This window comes from Myripristis murdjan, chromosome 18 (assembly GCF_902150065.1).
Source record: "Myripristis murdjan chromosome 18, fMyrMur1.1, whole genome shotgun sequence".
Lineage (NCBI taxonomy): Eukaryota > Metazoa > Chordata > Actinopteri > Holocentriformes > Holocentridae > Myripristis > Myripristis murdjan.
In genome coordinates this window covers 27,045,804-27,069,976 of record NC_043997.1, presented here as the reverse complement: position 1 = coordinate 27,069,976, position 24,173 = coordinate 27,045,804, and the positions used below count along the sequence as shown (strand labels likewise).

The following is a 24,173-nucleotide window of genomic DNA, read 5'->3' as shown; positions in this document are numbered from 1 at the left end:
CATTTGTTGGCTGTAAAGTAATGGATGGGTTTTTGAGAGCGAGACCAAACAGGTAGGAAATATTTTCACATGTATAACTCACCACAGGTCATGGAGTCACCTAAATTTCCAGGTTACCTTTAGCGAACCTGAATGTTGTCACCAAATTTCAACTGTTACAACCACCACTACCACTATTATCAACACTTGGCCTGCATTTGGCATGTTTCCCAAGATATTGCAATGAAAAGAACTTTTTTTGAGCTCTTAGGCTACTGTGCAATAATTTGACCAACTGGTGGTGCTTAAGAAAAGGTTAAAGGGTAACCAAACCTGACAGGTTGCATTCTTTAGGCAACACTTGGAATTTCCCAGTTTGGGATCAATAAAGTAAATCTATCTATCTATCTATCTATGAATGATGTTATCAAATTTCATGGATTGCCATGAAATTTGGTGACAACATTCATGTGTCCTGTATGGACCTAACTGCTGATCAATCAAGACCCCCACGTCCTCTGCCTCATCCTCTGCCAAATCAAACATATTGTGGTGGCTGGCAGCCATCTCTCCTAAACAGAGACCACTGGTTACCACAGAGATGACAGCTTGCGACATCTGACGATGCTTTGTTTGAATGGATGGACTTTGGTTTGGATTTGGTGCCCAGTTTGCCTGGTTTTTACATAAGTGGGCAAACCACCAAAATCAAATATAAACTATCAGCCAGTTCAGAGACAATGGCATCCAACATAGAGAAAGCAGTTGTTTCACTGCAAATAGACGATGGAATAGCACAGTGTAATGGCTAAAATGATGACAATCATTGTTATCTACTGGCAGCTTTAATATCTAGTATTTTAATCCCCACACTGATCATCTGAGGATAAAAATCCACCCACTCCTGGAGGGGACCTCAGGCAGATGGTTCAACAAACCTCAGCCTGAACTCTGAGCACCCAGAGTTTTAGGTTTCAGAGCAGTTGATAACAATAACTTCAATCATCTCTGAACTGGATGAAGCTGGCTGAGGCGCCTTCCTGGTGAATTTAAAAAGCCAGCGTCAGTGGAACACAGATAAAAGGATTCAAAATGGCAACCGACAACAAGAAAATCAGTGCGTCATCTTCTATGCCTCTTGAACCGTTTTAATACTGTCCAATGCGGAATACAAGCATATCCCAAGGGGGGGAAATGTCACAGGGCTGCATCTGTAAAAGAGTGTGAATCAGTGTGGAAATTTCAACAAAGCCACAGTCATTATGAACTCAACACGTGCTCATTCCACATGTGCCAGATTTGTTTCAACCATTGATACTCATCCTTTTCAGCTGTAATCTGACTGGAATAAAATGAACTTGGCAGCACTTAATCATGAAATATAAGAACACAGTTCAAGTTGGTAAGATATATTTTGATTACAGCTCCTTAATTCTCTTATTTCAGCTTCATGATAAGCATTGGTTCATGGGGTTTCAGTCTAGCCAACAGGAAGACAGGTGAGGCCCAGAAGATGGATGAATGGGAGCGACCTATGGTGGACCCATTGCTTGATCCATGGTGGACCCACCCTCAAAGACAGAAACACCCACCTAACTATAGCTTTATCATTCTGAGTATATGATCACTGATCACCACCCATAACCTTCACATCGCCTACTTCATTGATTTTCACTGATTTCGTTCTTGCCTGTTCTCCATCTCCAGCATCATAAAGAAAACAACCACTGACCAAAAAACAATGCATATAAAGCAAGTGTGTATCCATGATGTGTCAGATTTGCTTTGAGGATTCAAATGATAACTAACAAGATGATGCTGAAAGGTGACGTTCATGAACATATTCATCAGAGAACAAGAGAATGCCTTATTGGGTTCTAACACAGAATCCACACAGGATGCGATTTGAGAGAATGAGCGGCCAAATGACTCTAAAAAATCAATAGAGGCCATTCATTTCAATGAGTTTGTCTTGACTGACAATGAACAGAAAAAGCTTTGTCACTCTGGACCCAAATATTTCTCACGTTAGTTCTATTTCAAGAACTTTTCTCTGGAGGGTCCTGCCCAGGTCATGCATCCTGATTGGTTCTGATTTTGTCCTTGATTTTGTCCTCATGTCCTTCCTGGTCATATCAAGACAGGTGTGCGATGCAACAGTGGCCCATATTGCTCACAGCACTGTCAGCATGGAAGAGGTGTGATATTGCTTTTTGTGGCTGCTTTGCGAATACTTTGGGATTCAATGTGGACAGTATTGCTAAGGTTAGGCTGTAAATTGCCTTGTAAATACCCCCAGTTATTGCAAGACGTGCTTTTCTGTTTTCCCCCTTCCTGAAACATTCCTCTTCTTCTTCTTCTTTTTTTTTTTTTTGTAAGGACATCGCAAAAAACAGAATACAAAAGGGTAGACAAGTAGGCTCAGGGGTTAATCACTGTAAACAAAAGAGTGCTTAGTCTTAGTGTTTCAACAGCTTTGAGGTTACCGCATTTTTCAAGAAGCTTCCATTAAGTGGCAAGAGCTACTCTTAAGAATAAAAAATTGAGTTTGTGTTCAGTAAATCTGCTGGTGTGACTGTGATATCTGTCTAATAGCAGAAGAAGAATGGTGACATACAGTGCACTGCTCGTTGACACATGGATGCTCTATAAACCAAACAGAATATATTTAAATTCACAGACAAATATTCTCATGGATATGTTTTAAAATCAGTTCAACAGAGTTGGGTGTAAGAAGAGGTGGGATATTGTTTCATCTTTACTGTGGCAGAGAGAGCAATTCTTATCTAAATTCATTTGAAATTTGATTAGGTTGGTTTCAACCGGATAACATCAGTGTGGTATGTTAAAAGAAACTTCTTTCATCTTATTAGTCAAGAGATAATTCCTGGGTAATAACCAAATCCATGTCTAACCAATATTTTCAAATGTGTGATTCCAAATAAAAACAGCAGATAGAGATGAAACAGTATCCCAAAGGTTAGTCAGTTAAAACAGATGCGTACAGAAAGAGCCAAAGCAGTATAAAAGCTTCAGTGTTGCCTGACACTTTTTGCAACACATCTGTAGACATGTCTAATAACCATAAAACAGCCTAGGATGCAATCTCAGGACACAGCTTTGAGCTCTGCTAACTCCCCATGAGAATGTCACTGTTTTTGACACCTTATAGAATAAATGGTCAATAGATGATAACAATTATTAATTGTTTTCTTTTAATTATGTTTTTTATTTTTATTTTTTTAACTAATGTTTTTTGTTAATGTTGTTGACTGATTTTCTATTGCATGTTATGCATTTATTTATTTATTTATTTATTTATTTACCATTTAAAAAATGTTTTGGGGGTCATTTTCTGTTCATTCTCTTGTAGGTTTTTATTCAGTTCTTCCTCATTTTCAGGTCATGTTGTGCTAATTTGCTCATCACCTTTTGTCTTTGAAGAAAGTAAGTGAATTTGCTCCGGTTTCAATGTGTTAGTCAGCAGTGAAAAACATTAGTTGAAACCCTAAATATATGAGACAAAAAATAAAAAACAAACAAAAAAACAAAACAAAACAAAAAAACATATGGTTTCACAACTTTAGTAACAAATAAAGCAACAACATAGAGCACTCCCTTTTCATTGAGTGTTGCAGCTCATTTGGCCAGATTGAGATTTTTTAATCTTCTCTAATGGAAGGATACTCGTCCAGCAGGTTGTAACTCAGGTCCAGCACTTCCAGAGTGCTGCTCTGTGTCAGGATGGCTTCGTATGGGATCTCTGAAAGGCTCTGGTAGGCAAAGGACAGCCACTGGAAGCTTGAAGCCGGGCTCGGCTGCTGGCCTGAGGCAGGATAATCCATGACCAAACCCCAGCAGTTCCTCTCTACTCACAGCAATGAAGACCAGTGAGCAAGTCAGATGATTACGTCATGATCCAGCCTCAGCTGAAACACAAAACACCCAGTGAACATTTGTAGCCAGGAGAAAGCCAAGAGCTTTGAATTTGGAATGTCAGCTGATTAGAAAACTAGCATCTTGAAGCAAAAATAGGCAAGACTTGAAACAGAAAAACTGCAAAAGTGAACTTCAGAGCATTCTGGGCCTCTGGGCTCAACTAAACAGGGCCCTTTACTGCAAGACTCGATGGAGTTGTGCACAATTCTTCTTGCTCCTCGGACACTTTTGGGTCTAGGTAAAGAAGTTATAATTCCATGCTGATGATGTGTAAAAAGCACAGGCTAACACAAATGTATTCATTTTGCACAGCGGGGTGTCAAAAGGAACTGAAATGGGACGTCAGCAGCTAAACATGTGCAATGGACTCAGAAAAACATTTGAAAATGTAATATCTTCAGCTGAACTTCATAAATTTTCAGGATCTCATGACTATTTGCAGGATATTTTTGTTAGTTTTCCAGGTGTTTTCTGTGACTGGAAAACTAGTCCATCAAGTTCCAGAATTTCCAGGTTTTCAAGGACACGTGGGAACCCTGAAAGAGGCTCTGCAAATACATCACAAATATACTATCTTAAAATTCCACTATTTAATAGGTATATTAACTTCGTCCTCTTGACCCCAGGTCTGTCTCTCAAAAGCCTTGGACTCCCACTTCATGTGATTTTGTTCTCAGGCCTCTGAAAAGATGTGATATTTTGTGTACATTATGGAATTGTCAGGGTGTCATACTCATCAAATAAATTCAAAGTGGTGAGATTAAAACATCATGTTAAAATGATCACTTGTGTTGCAGCAAGGTCTATTGAATTAACCCATGGAAACCTGAGCAAATTCACTGGATTTCTTTCAAAAACAGAAAGAAAGTTAACAAAAAATCAAAAAATCAAAAACAAAAATTAAGAAAACAATTACCAGAAAATTTGAATAGAAAGCAGAGCATTATATGGTGGGTATTTCAACCAAAAATATAGTTGAGGGATTTTGATTGTATGTCGTGAAATCTTTAGTACCCCTGCATGTTTGCAAAATGGTTTGTTGTAATGTAAAATGTGGGTAAATTGTAGAAAACAGTCCAAACATTCAAAATCAGTGGTATGGTCCTTGAGAATACTGCAGTTCTTTGTATTACATGCAAACTATAATGAATAACAAAGCATGGGGTGGAGTGTGTGCTCCAGCCTGTGCAGACATGGGCTGGAGCAGCTGTATTTTTCTGCATAAAAAACAGGCATTTACATTTCATTACATTCCATTTCATCAGACTTACCAATCTGAACAGCAGGTTGACACTCGTGTCTCGGAATGAAAAAACTGACGTTCCCTGCTGCTAGAACACAAACTCGGAGATGAATCTTGCTGTGCTACATTCAGTCTTGCTGAACTCACCGAGGTGAAGAGCAGGATGTATCTAATGTCGTTTTTCAGAGTGTGAGAACCTTGGAGAACTGCTTACAGCAAGTAAAAGGCGCTCTTTCATACTCAGCCTGTAGATCACATGATGGGGATAATCACATTGCCGGTTAAACTTGCGGTTAGCAGGACACACTGGCCTGGATCTAGACCGCACAGATAGAGCTGCATTTTCAAATAAGGTTCCACATCAACAGACTTCAGCTTGTTCTAGAAACATAGCCATTTCAACATTTAATCTATCATTCTTATATGCCAAAGGACAGTTGTGTAAACATTCACAACTGTGTACTGATGGATAGAGGAAATAATAGCACCATTATATGAGCTTATGTGGGTGAGATAATTATCTAAGTCATAAAAACAGGGCAGACTTTTTCCATGAAAACTTCTCTCACAAATCAGCTCAGATTTCATCATGAAATTTTAACATTTCTTTCTACTGCTGCTCTGTGGAATAAATGAAATTTATGGTATGCAGATTCAACAGTCAGATCAGATCTATAAGGGACAAAGAAAATGTAAGTGCTCAAGCTCCACAACTTTGACTGAATTTTCACTGAAATGATTTTGAACTGGGTTTTGTTGTCACCAGAAGAAATTGACTCGTAAATAAAGATGAGGAAATAAAGAGGCAAAACGGAACCAGATGTTCTCTGTGAAATGAGCAAGCGATGCTGTGCCTGTACTTAAAAGAAAATCTCTTTTGATCAATACATACAGAACAATACTTCCGTTGATTAATTAGATTAGATGCAGTGTAAACAACTGTCATTTAGGTACACAGAGTAGCAGGTAATCTTTCACACGCGTTAAACTTGTCATAATGTACATGATTTTCCCTGGAAAATTCCCATCGATCCTTGCTGCTGGGTTGCATCATTGTCCTGAGAATCAGTCCTTGTTCCTGCAACTCCTCTGAAACAGTGTTTTGGTTCATGCCTGTGGAACACCCACGGTCACTCTCAAGTCTTTACTGAACACACATAGCGATGGCCTCTGCTCGTCTTGCAGTCCCTGATCTGCCACTTTGTTCTCTTCCACACCAGGACACACCTCCTGCTTCCCTTCATTTTGGACCGCGGGGGGGTCTTCCTCCAGTTGGTGTAGCTGACCGGCTCTCCGCCAACCCACTCCCAGCGTCCTCGGCTCTCCCTGTCATTCAGACCTGAGGAGGACAAGGACAAATAGAGCCTTATGCACCGTGGTAATGCCAGTTTAATTTGCAATGAGCTGTATCACAATGCAAATTATTGTTTAAACCAAAAGTCAGTCAATTTTGTGGCTCCTTGCTGCCCCATCAGCAGAGGGACAGAAGAAGGGATAAAGAGAAGGGATAAAGAAAAAAATTTAACAAGAAGAAATATATCTATTTAGCTGTGGGACTTTGTTTATTTAACAATCTGATTTGATTAAGGCGGTTGGTTTTCTCTGTCCAGATGGAAAATACAATTATAAACAGTTATTTGAACAAAATATTTTTTGTGTGGACACTAATTGTATGTGCCCTGTTAAACCATCTCTAAGTGGATTACAGCTGTTGTTTTTCAAAATGTTAGCTGGGGGGAAGTCCAGCACTCAGTAACAATGAGAGGAAGATAGCACCACTACTGTCCATCGCTATATTTACCAGAATAGGTGAACTGTCCTTTTAACACCTTTGTTTATTCTGCCCTATCTGCCTTGAAAAAGGTCTATGGCCACGATGGCTGAATGGCAAAGAAAGGCATCACAGTACTGGACCAAGTATTTGACTGACAGGTTGTCTAGGAAATACAATGCAGACAAAAAAACAAAACAAAACAAAACAAAACAAAATAAAACAAAAACTAACTACTCTGATCTATTTCATTATAACCTTTCATCTCATATTTAAGGTTTGTAAAGCTTGAGTCATACAAAAACACACACCGATCCAGAAGGGATTCCTGCCACTGAAGTCCCACAGCCAGTCCATGTCCGCTTTTGAGAGAACGCTTGCTAAAGTGCCTTTGTATCTGGAATCAGACAGAAAAGACGGACATGAATGTAATGTGATCATATTGAGGGGGCTGATTTACAGAGCATATAATTCATAATTAACTGAAATTTAGAGTTGTTTTTCACAGTTATTAAGTCCATGATAGCCAATAGAGTCAGATATGCTCCCGCCTTGAGCCCAACTATCTTCTTATAATCTGATAAGCTGATTTATCCCCTAAATAAGTATATCTGACATCTCTGAGATCTGTGTTAAACTCTACCTCTCCCTGCAGGCCCTGTTAGCCATGCTCCACGTAGCTTTGCGCTCAGAGCTGAGGATGTAACAGGAGCCACCATGAAAGGTCCAGCCTTGAGGACACATCTGAGCACTCACCATCTGGGTTTCAGGAGGAAATGGACAGACATTTTATGATATTAGTAAGTAAATGTCAGTTGATTTACTTCAGCAAACACTTGTTTTAACACAATGTTTTAGTGGATGCCGTAAAATCTATTTCTGTTTCTTACAAGCTTAGTATTCTGAAATGTGTCAGAATGGTATAACCTCAGAGAAAGACTCCGTCCAAAGTTTTTGTCTCATGTCAGTTACTCGGACTGACTCGTGTTGTGAAGCTGAACGTCTTAAAGCTGGAATACCTCATCAGTTGGTGCCCAGGGTTTCCAGGAGACACCGTTGCAGTGGAAGAGCCTGCTGGTGGAGTGGTTGAAGTGCAGGAGTCCCATCAGCTCTGGGACACAGGGTTTGGGGACCAAGTTATCCACTGTGGCCTATGGGCAACACGATTTCACATGACAATTCATTCAGCACTGTACTGCTCTGTTTTGAAAGTTGTATTAGAGCTGCAATATGTATCCATTTGACAGTAAAATACTGATAGACAAAAAAGATATTTAAGCAATTTCACATGAGAGGGAGTTATACCAACCAGCAAGGCTGATCCCAGACATGCTGAGATTCAGTATAATAGCATGACCTCGAGAGTGAAGTTTCCTTTATACAACAGTTTTACAAACAACAACATTTATCAGATGATGATATGAAAGGACAGCACAAATGAAGGAAACAGCAATATCCAGGCTTCTTTCCTCCCCCTCGGCCTCTTCTGATGGTTCATAATTTAAGTCCAGCATCGTTTTTGGAAACGTGGCCATCTTTGTGCTGTCGCAGTGCAAAGTTTGCTACAGAGTAATTAACATTTCTTGCCAAACACGTGTCAAACAGAGTAGTACATATAACTCACTGTAAAAGTGCTATTAAACTGGATATCACAAGAATGCCAAGACAAAATATTCTATAGCATCAGGGAATTTCCCATTTAGCAGCTCCAAAGTTAGAAAAGTTTTTTTTCCCCCATATTGTAGGTCAGTGTCACATCCATACTGCTGGTTGCATCTTCAGTGAAGCTACATCACATTTATATTGAGTGAAATATTAAATGTCAAGATGCCATTGTTTTATGCCTGCAGCATCACATCAAATAGAAAATGTCTGCATCATTTTAGACATATCTTCCTGTAAGTGAGCAGCACATATTTGGGATCTTTGGAAACATTCAGCTCTCCACTACAATTTCAAGTAAAGTTCTTAGGGTTTGAACAAAGTCCATTTGTCCAATTATAAACCCACTGATGGAGCTGGCAGGGTGAGAAAATGACTAGTGAGATTAGCACTGAAATTGTGGAAAAACTCACATGTCCTTTGGTCAGTCCAGTTCGCTCAAGACTTGCGAGTTTAGTTTGAGGTTTGGAATGAGCAACCACCTCTGAAGCCGGCTGCTGTGCCCCTCTGCTAAGCACACGAACATTCGCCTTCCTCCCCTTCCTGGATGGGGAGGTGTCATCCTCTACTTGCATGTGCATGATGCCATGGTACTGGAATTACAGACACAGCAGAAATGCAGCCTTTTCTAACTTTTTGAGGAGTATTATCTGGTTGGTATCAGCTGTGCTCGTGCTTACCGTGTAAATTGTGTCTGTTCCATTGTGAAGAACTGATGAAGGCGGAATCTGAAAGACACAAAATATATGAAATGCCATTACATTTGTTGCCCATGAGCCCTCACTCAACCATAGCCCTAACCTTAACCATGTGAGCATGTGCAAGGAAGCCTTCATCCAACCATAACCTAACTTTAAAGTTTCAGTAATTGCATCAACCTTTTGTTTGAACATGGAGGCAGAGTGTGATTATGTGGTGATATAGTGGCAGTGTAACAGAAAAAAATAAAATTAAATAAAATTAATAAAATAATAATAATAACAATTATAACAATAATAACAACAATTCCACCATTTTGAAAGCCAGACTGGTGAAAAGAGCATTGATAATGAAACCAAAATAAAAGTGTGGTGTTGTGCATTGTCCAGAACAATTTTTCAGCTTTGTGTTGCCGCTCATAATCATGTTGTTTTTCAGTACACTCCTGGTGAAGCACTTGTTCTAGTGAGAGGAAGGGAGTCAATGGATCAGATTTGGTGAATGCATTAAGGGGCATGAAGCAGCATATATCACTATATAGTTTAGAATCTAAACTATCACTTTAAAGAGCAGGTACTTACAGACTTTCGATTGCCCATGATTCGGAGTTTCTTCTTCAGGGGCCCTGCTTCATGCCCGGGGATGCTGTCTCCTCGGGCCCAGACGACGGACTCTGTGTTCAGAGGGAGCTTCTCTAGCTGAATGGATCCATGCTGAGGGTAAGTCTCTGACCGAATCGCTTTCCCTCCCAGGACAGGAGCCTCTCCACCCTGCTTCTGTCTGCACTGTCCTGTAGTTTTTTTTTTTAAAGGAAACAGTCATGTAAATGTTACCAGTGGATCAGCGGTCTTGCTTCACATAAAAATTGACTTATGAATTTAAACACCACAGAATTTTCACATTTTTGTCAGTGAGTGGCAGTGAACATGGCTTGATTGAATATAGAGTTATGATTCAGTAGGTATTCAGAATATATTCGTATTTCCAAATAAAAGACTGTTGCTTCACATCTTCATGTCACAGTCAGAAAGTCTGATCAGTTTTATTGGTTTCTGTTTATATTACCTAGCACCACCTTGTGGTGGAATAAAAAACAGATTACTGCTTGGTGAGTGCAGAGTGTCCAGCTGGTTGAGGTGTTTGGTGGAAGCTTGTAAAGTACTTTAATTTAGAATAAAATAATAAAAATAAACCATGTCAAATGATCTCACTGTCCACTATCCCTTATATATGTATATATATGTATGTATATATTTTAAGTTTTTTGTTTGTTTGTTTGTTTGTTTGTTTTTTTACCCAGGAATGGGTTAAAATGATTTGCTCTCCAGCATGACCTTGCTTCATATTCAAACAGTAAATGATGATTTCATAGTGTTTATTCATATGTTATGCATCTTGTAACCCCAGTTTGAGCTCTGAGTTCAGAGTCAGTGCTGATGGAGGCTGGTCTCACCGCTCTCTGAGTCCCTGATGGTAACGTGAGCTCTGTTGATGCTGCCGACCACGGCGCCTTCAGGGGAGACCAGCGATACCTCAAACATCTCCTCAGCCTCCTCCAGGTGGTCTTGGATCAGCTCTGTCTGCCAGCTCCTCTTTGACACACCTAAACAGAGAGCAACATCACCAATGCTTTCTAGATTTAGTGTATTACAATATTATAATAGTTACATTATCAATATTATATATATATTTATTATTGTAGTATTATTGTATTACTTATGATCTCAAAAGTTACTATACCAACAGCAGTTGTAGCAGTAGTATTGTCAGTATTACTTTTATTATCATTTGTCCCATGAATTTAGAGGAGGGGGAACTATAAATTAGCGTGGGTCCGTTTTTCCATTTGCCTTTTTGTCACAGTGGTATAACTTTCAAATGGACGAAGTACCTAACTTTCCGCACCCCCTTTAGCCAAAAGGGGGACATGATAGTGAGTGTGGCATATCACAAAAAGGCTTATAATTTCTTAACAGATTTACACATCATCACAAAACTTTTAGCAGGTCTGTCATGGGTCACAGAAGACCTGATTGACTTTTCAGGCTGTAACATAACTTTGCATTACGACAACACCACAAAACTTTGACTTAAGGCTGCTCCTGGGCCAAGGAACAACATATTGACTTCTCATACTGACGAAAACACTTTTTAATTTCTCCAAGGGAGCCTTGTGGGGTGTCTTCTGACTCTGCAAGTAGCTGCCAACATGCTGGGTGACACAGCCACATCAGCTTTTGATTGTGGTCTTTATTACAGTTTGTGGACCAGAGGTATTAGCTGTGCCAGCTTTCATTCTTTATTTGTTTATCTGTTCATCTCACACCATGTTAAGGGCATCATAATCTTTCTCCCAATGAATCATTATCATCATCATCATTATCATTGTTACATTACTGTAATGTGTGACTACAAGAGGTTTTTTTTTCATCCCCAATTGTATCAATAATAGAATTTCCCCAGTATTTGTATAATGATGAGCAAATACCTGGATCAAACTGGATGAGAGAGGAAGTGCCTATGAGGAAATCTTTTCCAGCAGTCGCAGTGATCTCCTTTACCTAGGAATTAAGAGAAATTATTAAAAAATAAGTCTTACAGAAAAAAAGGGAAACATAAAATAAATGATCTGTGCATCAGATAACTGAACCATGAGGCATCTTCAAAGAAAAAAAGACATCTTTGTTGTCTAGAGGAAAAAAGTTGCTGTTGGCAGGCTCATAGCAAATCATGCTGGCTTAGCAAAGCAACTGAGTCATTTTGGAGCTTGTTAGTTATAACTGGAGTCCGAGCCCATAAAGCTTCTAAGGGGAACTACAAAATTCAGGGAAGAATATGCACAAAAACCACCTCCTTTTTAGAAATGCTGCAGGCATACAGGTTTGTCAAATTCACACCATCTCCTATGCCTGGATAAAAAAAAAAATGGAAAGCAGACCTTGACTGTGATGTAAGAAGACTCTGCCACGTTTCCATTTCGAACGATGTCCAGAGAGATGGCTCCCTTCCCCTCACAGGCAGAGTACTCAGGCTGGGAGAGTTCAACACTGGACCAGAGCAGCTCCAATCTGGAGGGACCAGAGCAGTTGGGTGAACACTCAAGCAGCAGTTCACTCAATGCTAAAATCTTTGTTTCATTTCTCTTACATGTGAGAAGGCCCTGTGTTCCCCAGAGGATCGGCCACTGTGAACTCCAAGCTGTCTTTCAGAGACTCGCTGTCTGGATTGATGATGTACACAATGGTTCTCTTGTTCAGGTCCAGCTGAGAGAAGCGCTGCTGCACAAAATTACCTGCAAGAGCAAACAGAAAGACTTTCATCTTGTGTATGTGACAGGAACATGCTGATTAGATGAACAGCAGGGAGCTTTGTTGATTTCTTCACTATATTATCTTAGATGTTGATTAGAAAATTACAGCTAACCCTTTGAAGCCTGAACAAATTCACTTGATTTCATTAAAACCATGGAAAAAAAGTGGAATTAACCAATTACTTCGTGACAAGCTGACCAAAAAACAGGGAAAAAATGACCAAATAATAAACAAAAAAGAATAAGCTAAAAAAAAAAAAAAAAAAACAGGGAAAGCTACATTTAGAAACCTATATTTAGAGTGATTAAAATGAAATATTGCAATGTCAGATCAGTGATGCTGCCTCCAACACCTTTCACAAGCATCTAACCTTTTGACCCTTAACCCTTAAAAACAAAAAACAAAAAAATAAGCAGTTTGTAAAAGAAATGACAGGAAATCTATTTATGATAATTATAAATAAATATATTTAAAATGGCATTACAAGGAAAATTACTGCAAAAATTCCCCCCAAATTGGTAAAAAAAAAAAAAAAAAAAAAAAAAAAAAGAGAAAATTCATCTAAAAATTTAAAATAAAAACAAATAAAAACCCACACACAGGCTCCTCTTGACAATTTACAAATTCTGAGAAAATTATCTATCAATCCAACATATATAATAATATAACTAAAACTGTTATAAATAAAACACTAGGAATGTGTTTTTATACATATATATATTGCAAGCTGTTGCCTTCTTAAAAAAGGTTATAAAACAGGTTGTTCTGCATTAATAAAACTATTGTTATTATTATGTGCCAAACTACATGAAAACCCATAAAACACTTAAGGTGTAGTGTAGTTTGCCCATTGCCAAATTGTTCATACTAATTGCCTATTGCCAGCAAATTTGCCCACAAAACTGCCTGTGTATCATATGATGACTACAGGCTTATATATGTTTCTTGAACTTTTTGGAAATGAGGACGAGCAAACCATTTTTTCCCAACCTGCAGTGATGTTTTCCAGGTAACCAAAGTAGGGCGGGCGGATGATGAAGAACGTCAGCTCTTCTTCTCTGCTGTGGCTGTCTTGTGCCTTCAGCTCCCTGGATGACAGGAAGATCCCATATCGACCATCAGCTAAAAGCTCTGCCTTCCAAAGAGGGAGCAACCTCACGACCTTAGGGGATGAGTTATCCAGGGGCTTTACCTGAAACCGCACACAGCTTGTGAATAAAACAGGGCCTTGCTGAAGTCCCTAAAATGGAGGTGGTAGGGACTTGTGAAGTCACATGCCAAAAATACATTGAGATGCAAGGCTAAAAAAAATGCATTGAACCTATTTTTTCAGAAGAAGATAACACCATCACTGTATATCCGCCCTGGCCTGGTTGATCAACTGAGCATCTGTCAAATCTACCTCATCACACTATTAATCTACCTATGATGTTATAACACACCAACAACCTTGTACAGATTACATTCCACTTTTCAGTGGGATGGCATGGCTCAGGAGGTAGAGCAGTTGTCTGGTAATCAGAGGGTACCTGGTTTGACCCCTGGCTCCTCCAGAGTGTGTTGAATTACCCTTGTGCAAGCTGATGGACAGCTAGGCACCTTGCATGGTAGCCTCTGCCATCTGTGTGAATGTGTGTGTGAATGGGTGAACGTGAGGCAAACATTGAAAAACGCTTTGAGTGACCTAACCTGACGTGCCAGAGGGTTTGTAATGCAGAACGATCTGGAAACCAACTAACTATTTGGAAAAGGGCATGCACATTCAAAAAATACTTGGCAGGTGACTGGACAAACCATCTGTCTATCACTGTTTATCATGGGCTAAATTCAGCCAATCAGATCAACAAACCAGGTCACTGTAGCTAAGTAGTTAGTGTGTAAGTAGATGATGCCAAATTTGCGGATCCACTTCTGATACAACAGATTTTGCAGCAGCACCGTGCTAATCTAGGAGCTGCCATTGTTGTCACTTCTCACTGTTGTCACATGTAAACGTCATGCGCAGATGTGAGTAGGATGCTGATTGGTCCAAACCATAGTGGTTTGGCCACAAGCGCATCACTTGAAGCCTGGGAAGATGGATCCTCTCGTGATCATGATCTTGCAAATCCAGCTGCCTCTTAAGATAATATACGTCACTAACATGCATACCAACACTATACAGATGCCAAGATATGCCAGTTCCACATATTGGATATTCACCAAAAGGTAATCACACCCACCGCCACATTCCCCTTTTGCAAATCAGTGTGAAAGATTAATCGGCTCTACCTTGCCACATGACCAGCCTTTCCACAAAGTTTCATGATGATGCGTGAATTTGTTTGAAAGGTGAAGCCACGCCCATCGCCATGCTTGCACTTCAATCAGCGTGAAAAGTTAATCCGTTCTTTTTTGGCCCATGATCAGCTTTGCCTCCAAGTTTCATGCAAATCAGTTCATAACCTTTTGGGGTACCTCACTAACAAACAAATAAAAAGACAAACAGACAGAATGGGGTGAAAACATAACCCCCGCGTCCAACTCCACTGGCAGAAGTATTCAAGATGTCTACTTCTGTGAGTGCAGGGGCATTTTGATATGCTTCTCTACATCCAGCATCACAGCCTGAGAAGGTTTTTGGTGGGTGCTTTTTGTTTGATGCTCTTGCTAATAGTTTTGTGACACAGGTGCACAGCCTCTAGCAACTCACATACATGATACAGCCTTTGCCACCTACCTGGATAGTGAAGAACACAGGTTCTGTATGCAGCCGCCCATCCAGCAGGAAGCCCCGATTAGTACTGTCAGAGGCAGTAAAGGCAAACCTGTCGATCTGCGATGGCCCCCCGCCATGCTGATATGCTACCTCCAACTCCTGGATGTTCTTCTGCGTGAAGTTTGAGCCAGCAGTCAGTGGGGTGTTGCCTAAAAGCAGCTTGCCATACTGTGGAGGCTGGTGAAGAATAAAACTCAAGCCGCTGGGTGGGGTGTCCGGGTCAGACAGGGTGAGGCAGTCGGGGAGCAGGGTGATGGAGGAGCCCTGGGGGACCGTGAGGCCCTTGTTGTGGGACAGTGACGGCAGGATGCGATCCACCATTTCCACTGCAATCTCAAAGGTCCCATTTCTGCTGGCTTTACCATTACTGACAAGAAACCTGACAAAACATACCACAGACTGAATGTTAGGCTGTGTGACCAAATGTGATCACTATAAAATATATATATATATAATTTGCATTAAACCAATGTTAGAAAGTAAGGTTTGTAAGTTAGGGTATGTAGCACAATGCAGGTCTTCATGCTCAATTCTGAATTGCTGCTCACATCTACTTTTTTGTATGACCTTGTGTCTGTTTCAAAACGCATCTGATATCTATGTTAGGAGTAGGGATGCATGTTTTCAGATTTGATACCTGGGCTTTGGGTATTGGCTGATATTTAGTACCAAATTGTTTCCAGTTTGTTGTGGACTCAGTAGCAGTACATTAACTACAGAAATATTATAGAAATACTACAGATGTGTCTGTGCATCTGTTGCGTAGCAGAACATGGATCAGTAATATCGGTCCAATATCTGATCCATGAATTACGTGTGGATCAGCCCCGATCGGTATTGGTGCTTCCCAGCTATGAACCTTTGAGTTTGAACTGAATTAGGCTTCTATCTAAACACTACAGCTCTAATGGTGAAAAGTAGGCTTACTGGTCTTTTGTGGCAGGTGATGTCACCACCCATACAACAAGTGGTGGGTGGGTGGGGTAGATCTGAACATTTATTCATTCCACTATGATACCGTACACCGTAATAACATTGTCCAAAAATTCATATTTGAAAATGTAGGTATTTTTATATATTATGAAATCTTTAGTAAACCTGCATACTTTGCAAAATGGTTTGTTGAATGTTAAATGTGGGGAAAGTGAAAGTGGACTCTCACTGAAAAGCTTCCTTGGTCGCACTGGCTCGGTTGTCGTGTACATAAGCCACAAGGTTTGCTGCGATGTCCATCTGGCTGAAGGTGGAGATGGCCAGCCCAGGATTTCTGATGTACTCTATGTGTCCATGAGCGGGAGGGTTGGTGACAATATACAGAAGCTCCTCTGGCCTGTCTGAGCCATCTGTGGCAAGCAGCACGTCCGTGGTGAGAACCAAACGATCTCCACGACTGACGTTCACCGGCTTCAAAAAGAGGGCAATACTCCCTGTAAATCAGGAGGACATGATCTGAGAATCATTCAATCATTTTGTTTAGCTATTTGATTGGATCTGGACTCTGGGCTTGAAGGTGCCACAGAGCCACAATCATTGCTGCTTCTAGTATTAAATTAATTAATCTTTAATCTTTGTTGACAAAAACTATGATGAAATATAGTGACATTTTCATGAAAATAAAACAAATACAAAAGACATGAAAATGCCAGAAATAGATGAATGAAAACGCAGCTTCTGTTCTTCAATTTGGAGGAAAACATTTAAGGACAAACTTTTACTTTTTTTTGATATAGTACACTATAAAATGCTAACTAAGTTAAGTTTTTTAAGTTCAAGCTGCAGAAAGTTTTTTTCTGACCACTAGAGGGTGTTGAGAGCTCAAACTCAAACACAAACACTCGGGGCTCTAGTTTCGCAGACCGGGCGAGGCGGGGGCACAGCACACCTGCGCTTTGCAAACTGGGTGTGGCCAGGTGGATTTGCAAGGTTGGCACACCGTGCGCACTGGCGCAAGTACTCCGCCATCCCTCCTACTGGCGGAAGGGAGGAGAGAAGGCGTGGAGTGGGTTTGACACAGCCGATTCACTTTAAACCAATCAAATGAGCCCTTGTCCTCGCCTTTAAAATGCGCTGCGCGAAGGCGTAATGAAAGTTTACACAATTGACGTGGAAGAAGAGAGCAGCCGCAACACACACTCAGGACAATGAGGCCAGTCTTGGCTGCTGGAATGTTGCTGGAGCTGCCTGCCATTCATCTGTCAATCCATCCATCTATCCATGCATCTATCCTTACATTCGTCTTCCTCATTCCCCTGTCTTTCCATTACCTACCTGCCTCGCATCTCTCTTTTTCCAGCTCTGTCACCGTCTGTTAAAGTTATTGATTTTTACGAGCAAATATAAATTTAACTGTGAAGCCCCCATTTTTAATGAATGTTTTTACCTCAAAGGATAATCCTTGCCATATTCATATAAATAGCCTACATGTTTGTTTTGCAACTTTCGACTCCATCACTTACTGATGCAACAACACACTAGAGATTAAAACAAAATCCAGTTCATGAAAGCTTTTACATTTGCTGTTCTAAACGCCCAGTGTCTCGCAAGGAACTGATGCATTTTACATTTTCAATTTGTGTGGAATATTTATACATATGGAAGGAGAACTGTGTAGTTAACACGAGCAGCGCCAGACACCATGCCTGAAAAAAAGACATCACCGTAGGGGAGAGTGGGGTAATTTGTGCCAAGGGGCAAGTAGTGCCACCCCTGTTATCTAGAAAACCATAGAAGAAGTTGGTCATGTGACCACATATTTTTGAAGGGGCATCCATTTCACTCATCCTGCAAAGAAGGGAGACACATGGCTTGAGAGGTAAGCACATTTAAGTTCAAAAAACAGTTTTTTGCCCTCCAAAGTAAAATTTCCATGATCAAGGTTTTTTGATTGCTGTGTTTGAACAATTATAGAAAACTTTGAAAACAGTTCACACAGGTTTTAGTACTTTAGTAAGCTACACTATGAGTCTATACAGTTAGCATGATGTTAACTCAAAACAGCTGGGGGATGCATTTTTTTCAAAATGGTGGGCTTGGGGTAATTTGTGCCAAAGGGCCTGGGGTAAATTGTGCCAGTGGAACAACTTGTGATTATATACTATATATTACTTTATTGTATTTTATTGTTATTGTACATTGTCTTCTTACCTTTGATCACTAAAACTATTCAGATTCAGATGAAGATAATTTGCAGGTGCTCATTTTGGAATTTTTATTTTGTTCTGGGTATGTGTTCATGTGGCGCTAGGCCTTGTTATAGAAAAGTAGCCTGTGATCTTGTTAAAATAATAAATAAATGTTAAATAAATAATTTTGTATTGAATTTGTTTTGCTTTCATATAGCATTATCATTTGTGAGATTAAAATGATCTGTTTTACTTCAATTATCAATGGCACAATTTACCCCAGTGTATTCTCTCTAATGGCACAATTTACCCCGCAGCTATATTTCTCAAACAGTTTATATAAGATCCAAAGTGATTGTTCCCAGGGATGCACAACATCTTAAACTATATGTGCATATTTTAGTTGGAGGCATTACTGTAATCCCCTCACTTTAAAGGCACTTTAAGTAAAAATTGGCACTATTTACCCCACTCTCCCCTACTGGACACATTGTTTGACTGACAGGTGATCAGGTTGGGTTTTCATTACGCTGCCAAACGGTGCCAATCACCTTTGATCTGACATCAGATGTGACGGGACAGTCGATATAGAGATAAATTTATGTGCTGATTGAGATAGTAGCATTGAATAGTGGTTTTTGTGGGTATTTATTGCATTGTTAATGTGCCTGACATTCTGGAAACCTGCCTGTGAGGTTTTGGTGACATGTGCGCACTGCACGCCGGTCAGCCAAACTTCCACTGCGCCGGCTGTGCACAGCCTGCGCTGAAAGTAGACGTGGATTCAGATGGCGAGCTTTGAGCGCACCTCGGCGAAGCCTTTTGGCACGAAACTGTCACTGTGCCAAGCTGAATCTGTCGACACCTCCCCCTGCTGCAACGCCACTCCAATCTCAGTGCACCTCGGTCTGCCACATTACAAAACTGAGCGCGTCTCGGGTTGCGCTGCTCGAAACTAGCTCTGCTGGGGGTTCGCCTCACTGCACCACCTAGTGCTGCGCCGGGAAACTAGAGCCCTTGGAGTCAGCTCTTCTGGGGTCACTGCAGAACACATGTTTTTTGGATGGCAATGAGGGACGCATTTCACTCTCACAAGCCTCCTTGGATTATTTTGTCTCTGAGCTCCAATTTAAAAATGTGGTGCAGACTTTCAGCGACAAGGAAAATACCTGTTTTGAATTAACTTTATCTGTGGCCACAGTGCTGACTGCAGTGACACATGGCTCCCGCACCATTTGGATAGCTTTATTTGCAGAATATGGCATTTCACAGATGCTTTGAACTGAACTAGTTGAAGATGCAAGGCTGTGAAGGGGGGAGAGAGCCAGTTTTACACAGTAGGAGAGGGCAGAGCTGCATTCTGGGATAGAATTTGACAACAAAGTGCAAAAAAGATGAAAAACAGGTGAAAATTGGCAAAATGGCTGGGCCTAGCGACTTGTATTGATTTATATAATTAGTGGTACAAAAGTCTCCATAAAGGACAGGATAGTTTTGGGACTGTTAATACATTATGAAATTGCTTAGTGCAGGATAAGTTTACTTTACTTTTAATATTAAGTACACTGTAAAAACAAAAACTAATATGAGAAGTTATTAGTGATCAATTTATGTATAAGGGTCACTGACAAATAAATGAGGAATTTAATGGAAAAATGTGACATGATTCAGTAGAAATAGATTAAAATGTTTATTTTCACCATTTAAAGCCACTGAAGTTTTTGTCGAGTAAAACTAGACTATAACGAAATTCAAATGACTAACGTGTGACCAAGGCTAAAATGCATTTGAGTCAAAACACTAAAACTAAACCAGAAATGGCTGTCAGAATTAACACTGCCTGATGTTAATTTGATCAAGGATGCTGGGTCTTTTGTGCACAGAAAATGCACTTCAATACCTTTTTCCATATCTTTGACAGAGATGTGGAAGTGCTGAGCAGGTGAGCGATTTTTCCCGTCCAGCAGATAGAAGACGAAGAAGTCCTGTGTTTTAGCACCGTGCAGCCCTGTGTGCAGATAGCGCAGCAGGTTCAGATCCACCATCTCCTGGGTGCAGTTGCTTCCAGCTGACAGTGGCACCCACTCTTGGCCCTCCTGAGACAGGATCAGTCACAATTAGGGGCAGAACACCTTGAGTGGAACTTTGAGAATGCACCAGGCAATGTCTTTTTGCACAAAAATACTCAAGTTGCTCCCTAAATATATTAGAGACAAGACAGATTACAGATGAAAATGGACTTTTCTGGCTAACTCTGGCATATCAGAAATGTTATGAATATGCACTGTTCCTAAACTAAACTAAGAAATACACCATGCAGCGTCTGACTCACGCTTAATTTTAAATCGACCCTGTCTTGTTTGAAAGCTTGTTTAAAATGATCACTACATTTGGTGTTTTAGGCTCACTTACTCAGTCTCATAGGTCACTTTGCTTGTCATTTGAATAAAACTCGATTTTTTTTAAGCTTTATGCAAACGAGCAGCAACCTTCAAACACTCTTAATGCCCGTCTTGCTTTGCTCCAAATCCCCAAATTCCATGTAGGGGATTGATGTCTGCCTTTGCCAGTTGCCATAAGAAGTAAGTGATAGGCAAATAAATGTGTAGCATGAGGCATTTACAACGGCATATTAGGGCCATTGTAGGGGGGAAAAATTACAAAGCCAGGGGAGGAGTAATATTCCAAGAAAAAAATGTCCAAGATTAAAGTAATACATTTATGAGAAAAAAACTCAGATATTAACTGACATTAAAATGGTAAATTCAAGAGAAAAAAACTCACAAATTTACATTACAAATTTACAAGAAAAAAAAAACTCAGTTTTTCTTTTTATTTATTTATTTATTTATTGTTGGGTCAAGGAACCAAAAACCAAGAACCGGATTTGGTAAATTAAGTTGATGTGGTTTCCCAGAGATTTCCAAGATTGAAGTTATAAATTTACAAAGAAAAAATTCCAATTTTATGAAAAACTCAAAACTTCTGAGATTATAAAGTCTTACTTTTGTGAGTCCCTCCAGCTCTGTAAGTTTTTTCTCCCTACAATGGCCCTAATTTGCATTGGAGTCAACAATCTAGTGGGGACAAATGGATGACTGGGTGTCTATGCTCTCATCACAGAATGTCTCACTCAACCAGAAGCACAATCACACACACACACACACACACACACACACACACACACACAAAACTGTTATGAATATTTTTTTAAACATGTAAATACGATTCTACCAACCTTCAGCTGAAGCAGTCCTTGAGTAGGAACACTCTCAAACAAGTACATGAGCTCCGCAGGGAGAGTGTCCCTGTCCTGTGCAAACAGCGTGACGCTGGATATGAGCCTGGCCTCCCCCGGCTCCACCTCCAGCCCGTTGTTCCTGAACACAGCAAGCTACAGTCATGTTCCTACAATAATGTGATGCTGAACTGTAAAGAGAAACTCTAACAAAGGTATTGCCCTGACCTTATGACCCGAGGCTCCTCGTCATTCACCGGCAGCACTTTAACCATTACTTGTCTGTGGAGCTGGTGCTTCCCATCAGACAGCTGAATGGTGAAACTGTCTTCCATGTTCTCAGAGTCATCGTGCATGTACATCAAAGCCATGCCTGGGAGTCAGTAAGAATACTGTTAGTTGACTTTCCTTGGAAAAATGACAGTTATGCACAAATGCACACCACTTGCATGGTTTACTCACAAATTTTCAGGCACACCAGATTCCTTATAGAACCACTCCACTTACATTCAGCAACAAGGGATAGTTACACCACATCCTGTTCATTGGAGAATCGTCAGGAAAAGTTTGCCCAAACTTTATAAAACTATTGAAACTACTGCATTTTTCAAATTAAAGAGCTATTTTGCCCATTTGAAACTTTTATATTATTTCATCCCCTTTCCCCCTCTTAGCTGTTATGTAGGACAGTAGTGGTGCTATCTTCCTCTGGCAAACATTCTTAAAAATATCAGAATTTTCAAAATGGGCAATCTATCCATTCAATTGGAAAAATGTAATAGTAATTTTACAATTTTCCTGACAATTTCTAATGCACAGGACCTGAATGCAATTATTCCTTGTACCGTGCTAGCAGAGTGTTTATATAAGGAATCAAGGACCTCATTTATCAGTGTGGTATGCCTGAAAATATCAGCATACACCATGAAAATGGTGTGTATATGTGCATAACTTTAATTTCTCCAGGGATAAATGAACACTTCTGCCTTATTTCAGCCACATCCTATTCAAATTCATGCAGTGCCAGAGGTTCTCACTCAGAGCTGCCCTGTACAGCCATATTCTTCAATCCTTGGCCATAGCAGCAACACTGTATTAACTTACAATTTTTATTTGTAAGACAGGATTTAGTTTAGTTATATCTTTCATGTTTTCTACAGTGCATAAATGCACATTGGCACTGAGCAGACCTATCCTCTGGACTTCTACTACACCACACCTGCACTGAGACAAAATCTAAATCATAACAGATTAATGAATGGACTGAGTTCTCTCTGATATTCAGTGAAATGACCTTTCACAACATTAAACACTGTGGTACAATACCATTTCTTAGATCTGTCATTGTGAAGTCTTCAATGACAGCCCCAGCCTCCCTTCTCCTGTTGTTTGGCCTCCCATCGCTGTGCTGCATGATGCTGCCATGCCGGGGGGGTGTGACCACGCTAAACAGCAGCTCATTCTTCGGGACGTCCAGATCCACCGCATTCAAAACTGAGGTGTCCAGCTGCTTCATGTCTCCTTCTCGGACCTCAGTGCACAGGAAGATCAGGTCAATATATGAGCATATGCTGTGAGAAAGCTGTTCCTTTTTTCACACTTTAAAATGTAGAGAGACACTGAATTGGTGGTTCAGCTTCAAGGGAAGCTATAGCTGAGGCATGCACCAACTGCAACAAAGTATAGTTGGGTGTCAGATTAAAGGAAAAACCAGTGTAAACTATCTTAGTAAGGTCTTGGGCCATCACGAGCCACCAGAACAGCTTCACGGCTGCTTGGCATGCTGTCTCTATGTCTCTGGAAGAATGGAGCAGCATTCTTCCAAATGATCCTGCACATAGAGAGGGATATTAGAGCAGAGCTGCAGTGCATAAAGCCTCATTACAAAGACAAATGGACATTTAAGAGTTGAGTGGCACTGATCTACAGAGATCAGGTTGAGTCGTCCGTCACTATATTCTGCTGTCCATCATGAGAGGGCTAGACGCCTGAATGCTTCACTGCAAATCAACTCAAAGTTATCCAGAATGATCCTCTTTATCCTATGATGAAACATTTCCATCCTCATGAGAGTGGTCTCTTCCAGGATGACAACACCCCCGTCCACAGGGAATGACAACTCACTGAATGCTTTCATGAGGATGAAAATGATGTAGATCATAATGCTAGTGTTTTCCTTTAATTTGCCACCTGTCTATATAATATGGTAGAATACTGGAAAAATATAGTGGAAAAAAAATTACATTTCCATACACTGGAAGACAGTTCTTACATTTTTCAATATATTGCAATATATGCATGTACCAAATATGCCTATATATGTTGTTACATAATACTAATATTAATACTATAAAAAAGGCACAAGTTATAACAAATTTTTGACACATAACAATTTTAAAGAAAAGCTCGTTTCATTTACTTTTTCATGTGTTAAAATTTACTGAGTAAAAT

At 40.1% G+C, this 24,173-nt stretch overlaps 1 protein-coding gene across 1 annotated transcript in view; it reads right to left on the bottom strand.

Annotated features, from left to right (window-relative positions):
• Positions 1 to 5,847: 5,847 nt before the first annotated feature.
• The window catches only part of frem1a (Fras1 related extracellular matrix 1a), a 41,978-nt gene continuing 23,652 nt past the window's right edge, over positions 5,848 to 24,173 (bottom strand). The window contains exons 19-36 of the mRNA XM_030075556.1: positions 23,049 to 23,253; positions 21,951 to 22,095; positions 21,723 to 21,864; positions 20,385 to 20,580; positions 16,525 to 16,789; positions 15,324 to 15,741; positions 13,595 to 13,796; positions 12,441 to 12,585; positions 12,232 to 12,361; positions 11,782 to 11,854; positions 10,747 to 10,896; positions 9,875 to 10,083; positions 9,275 to 9,322; positions 9,008 to 9,187; positions 7,952 to 8,083; positions 7,576 to 7,691; positions 7,244 to 7,329; positions 5,848 to 6,500 (exon numbers count right to left, since the gene is read on the bottom strand). Coding sequence (XP_029931416.1) covers positions 6,298 to 6,500; positions 7,244 to 7,329; positions 7,576 to 7,691; positions 7,952 to 8,083; positions 9,008 to 9,187; positions 9,275 to 9,322; positions 9,875 to 10,083; positions 10,747 to 10,896; positions 11,782 to 11,854; positions 12,232 to 12,361; positions 12,441 to 12,585; positions 13,595 to 13,796; positions 15,324 to 15,741; positions 16,525 to 16,789; positions 20,385 to 20,580; positions 21,723 to 21,864; positions 21,951 to 22,095; positions 23,049 to 23,253 — 3,045 coding nt within the window. The 3' untranslated portion in view covers positions 5,848 to 6,297. The remainder of the gene's footprint in view (positions 6,501 to 7,243; positions 7,330 to 7,575; positions 7,692 to 7,951; positions 8,084 to 9,007; positions 9,188 to 9,274; positions 9,323 to 9,874; positions 10,084 to 10,746; positions 10,897 to 11,781; positions 11,855 to 12,231; positions 12,362 to 12,440; positions 12,586 to 13,594; positions 13,797 to 15,323; positions 15,742 to 16,524; positions 16,790 to 20,384; positions 20,581 to 21,722; positions 21,865 to 21,950; positions 22,096 to 23,048; positions 23,254 to 24,173) is intronic.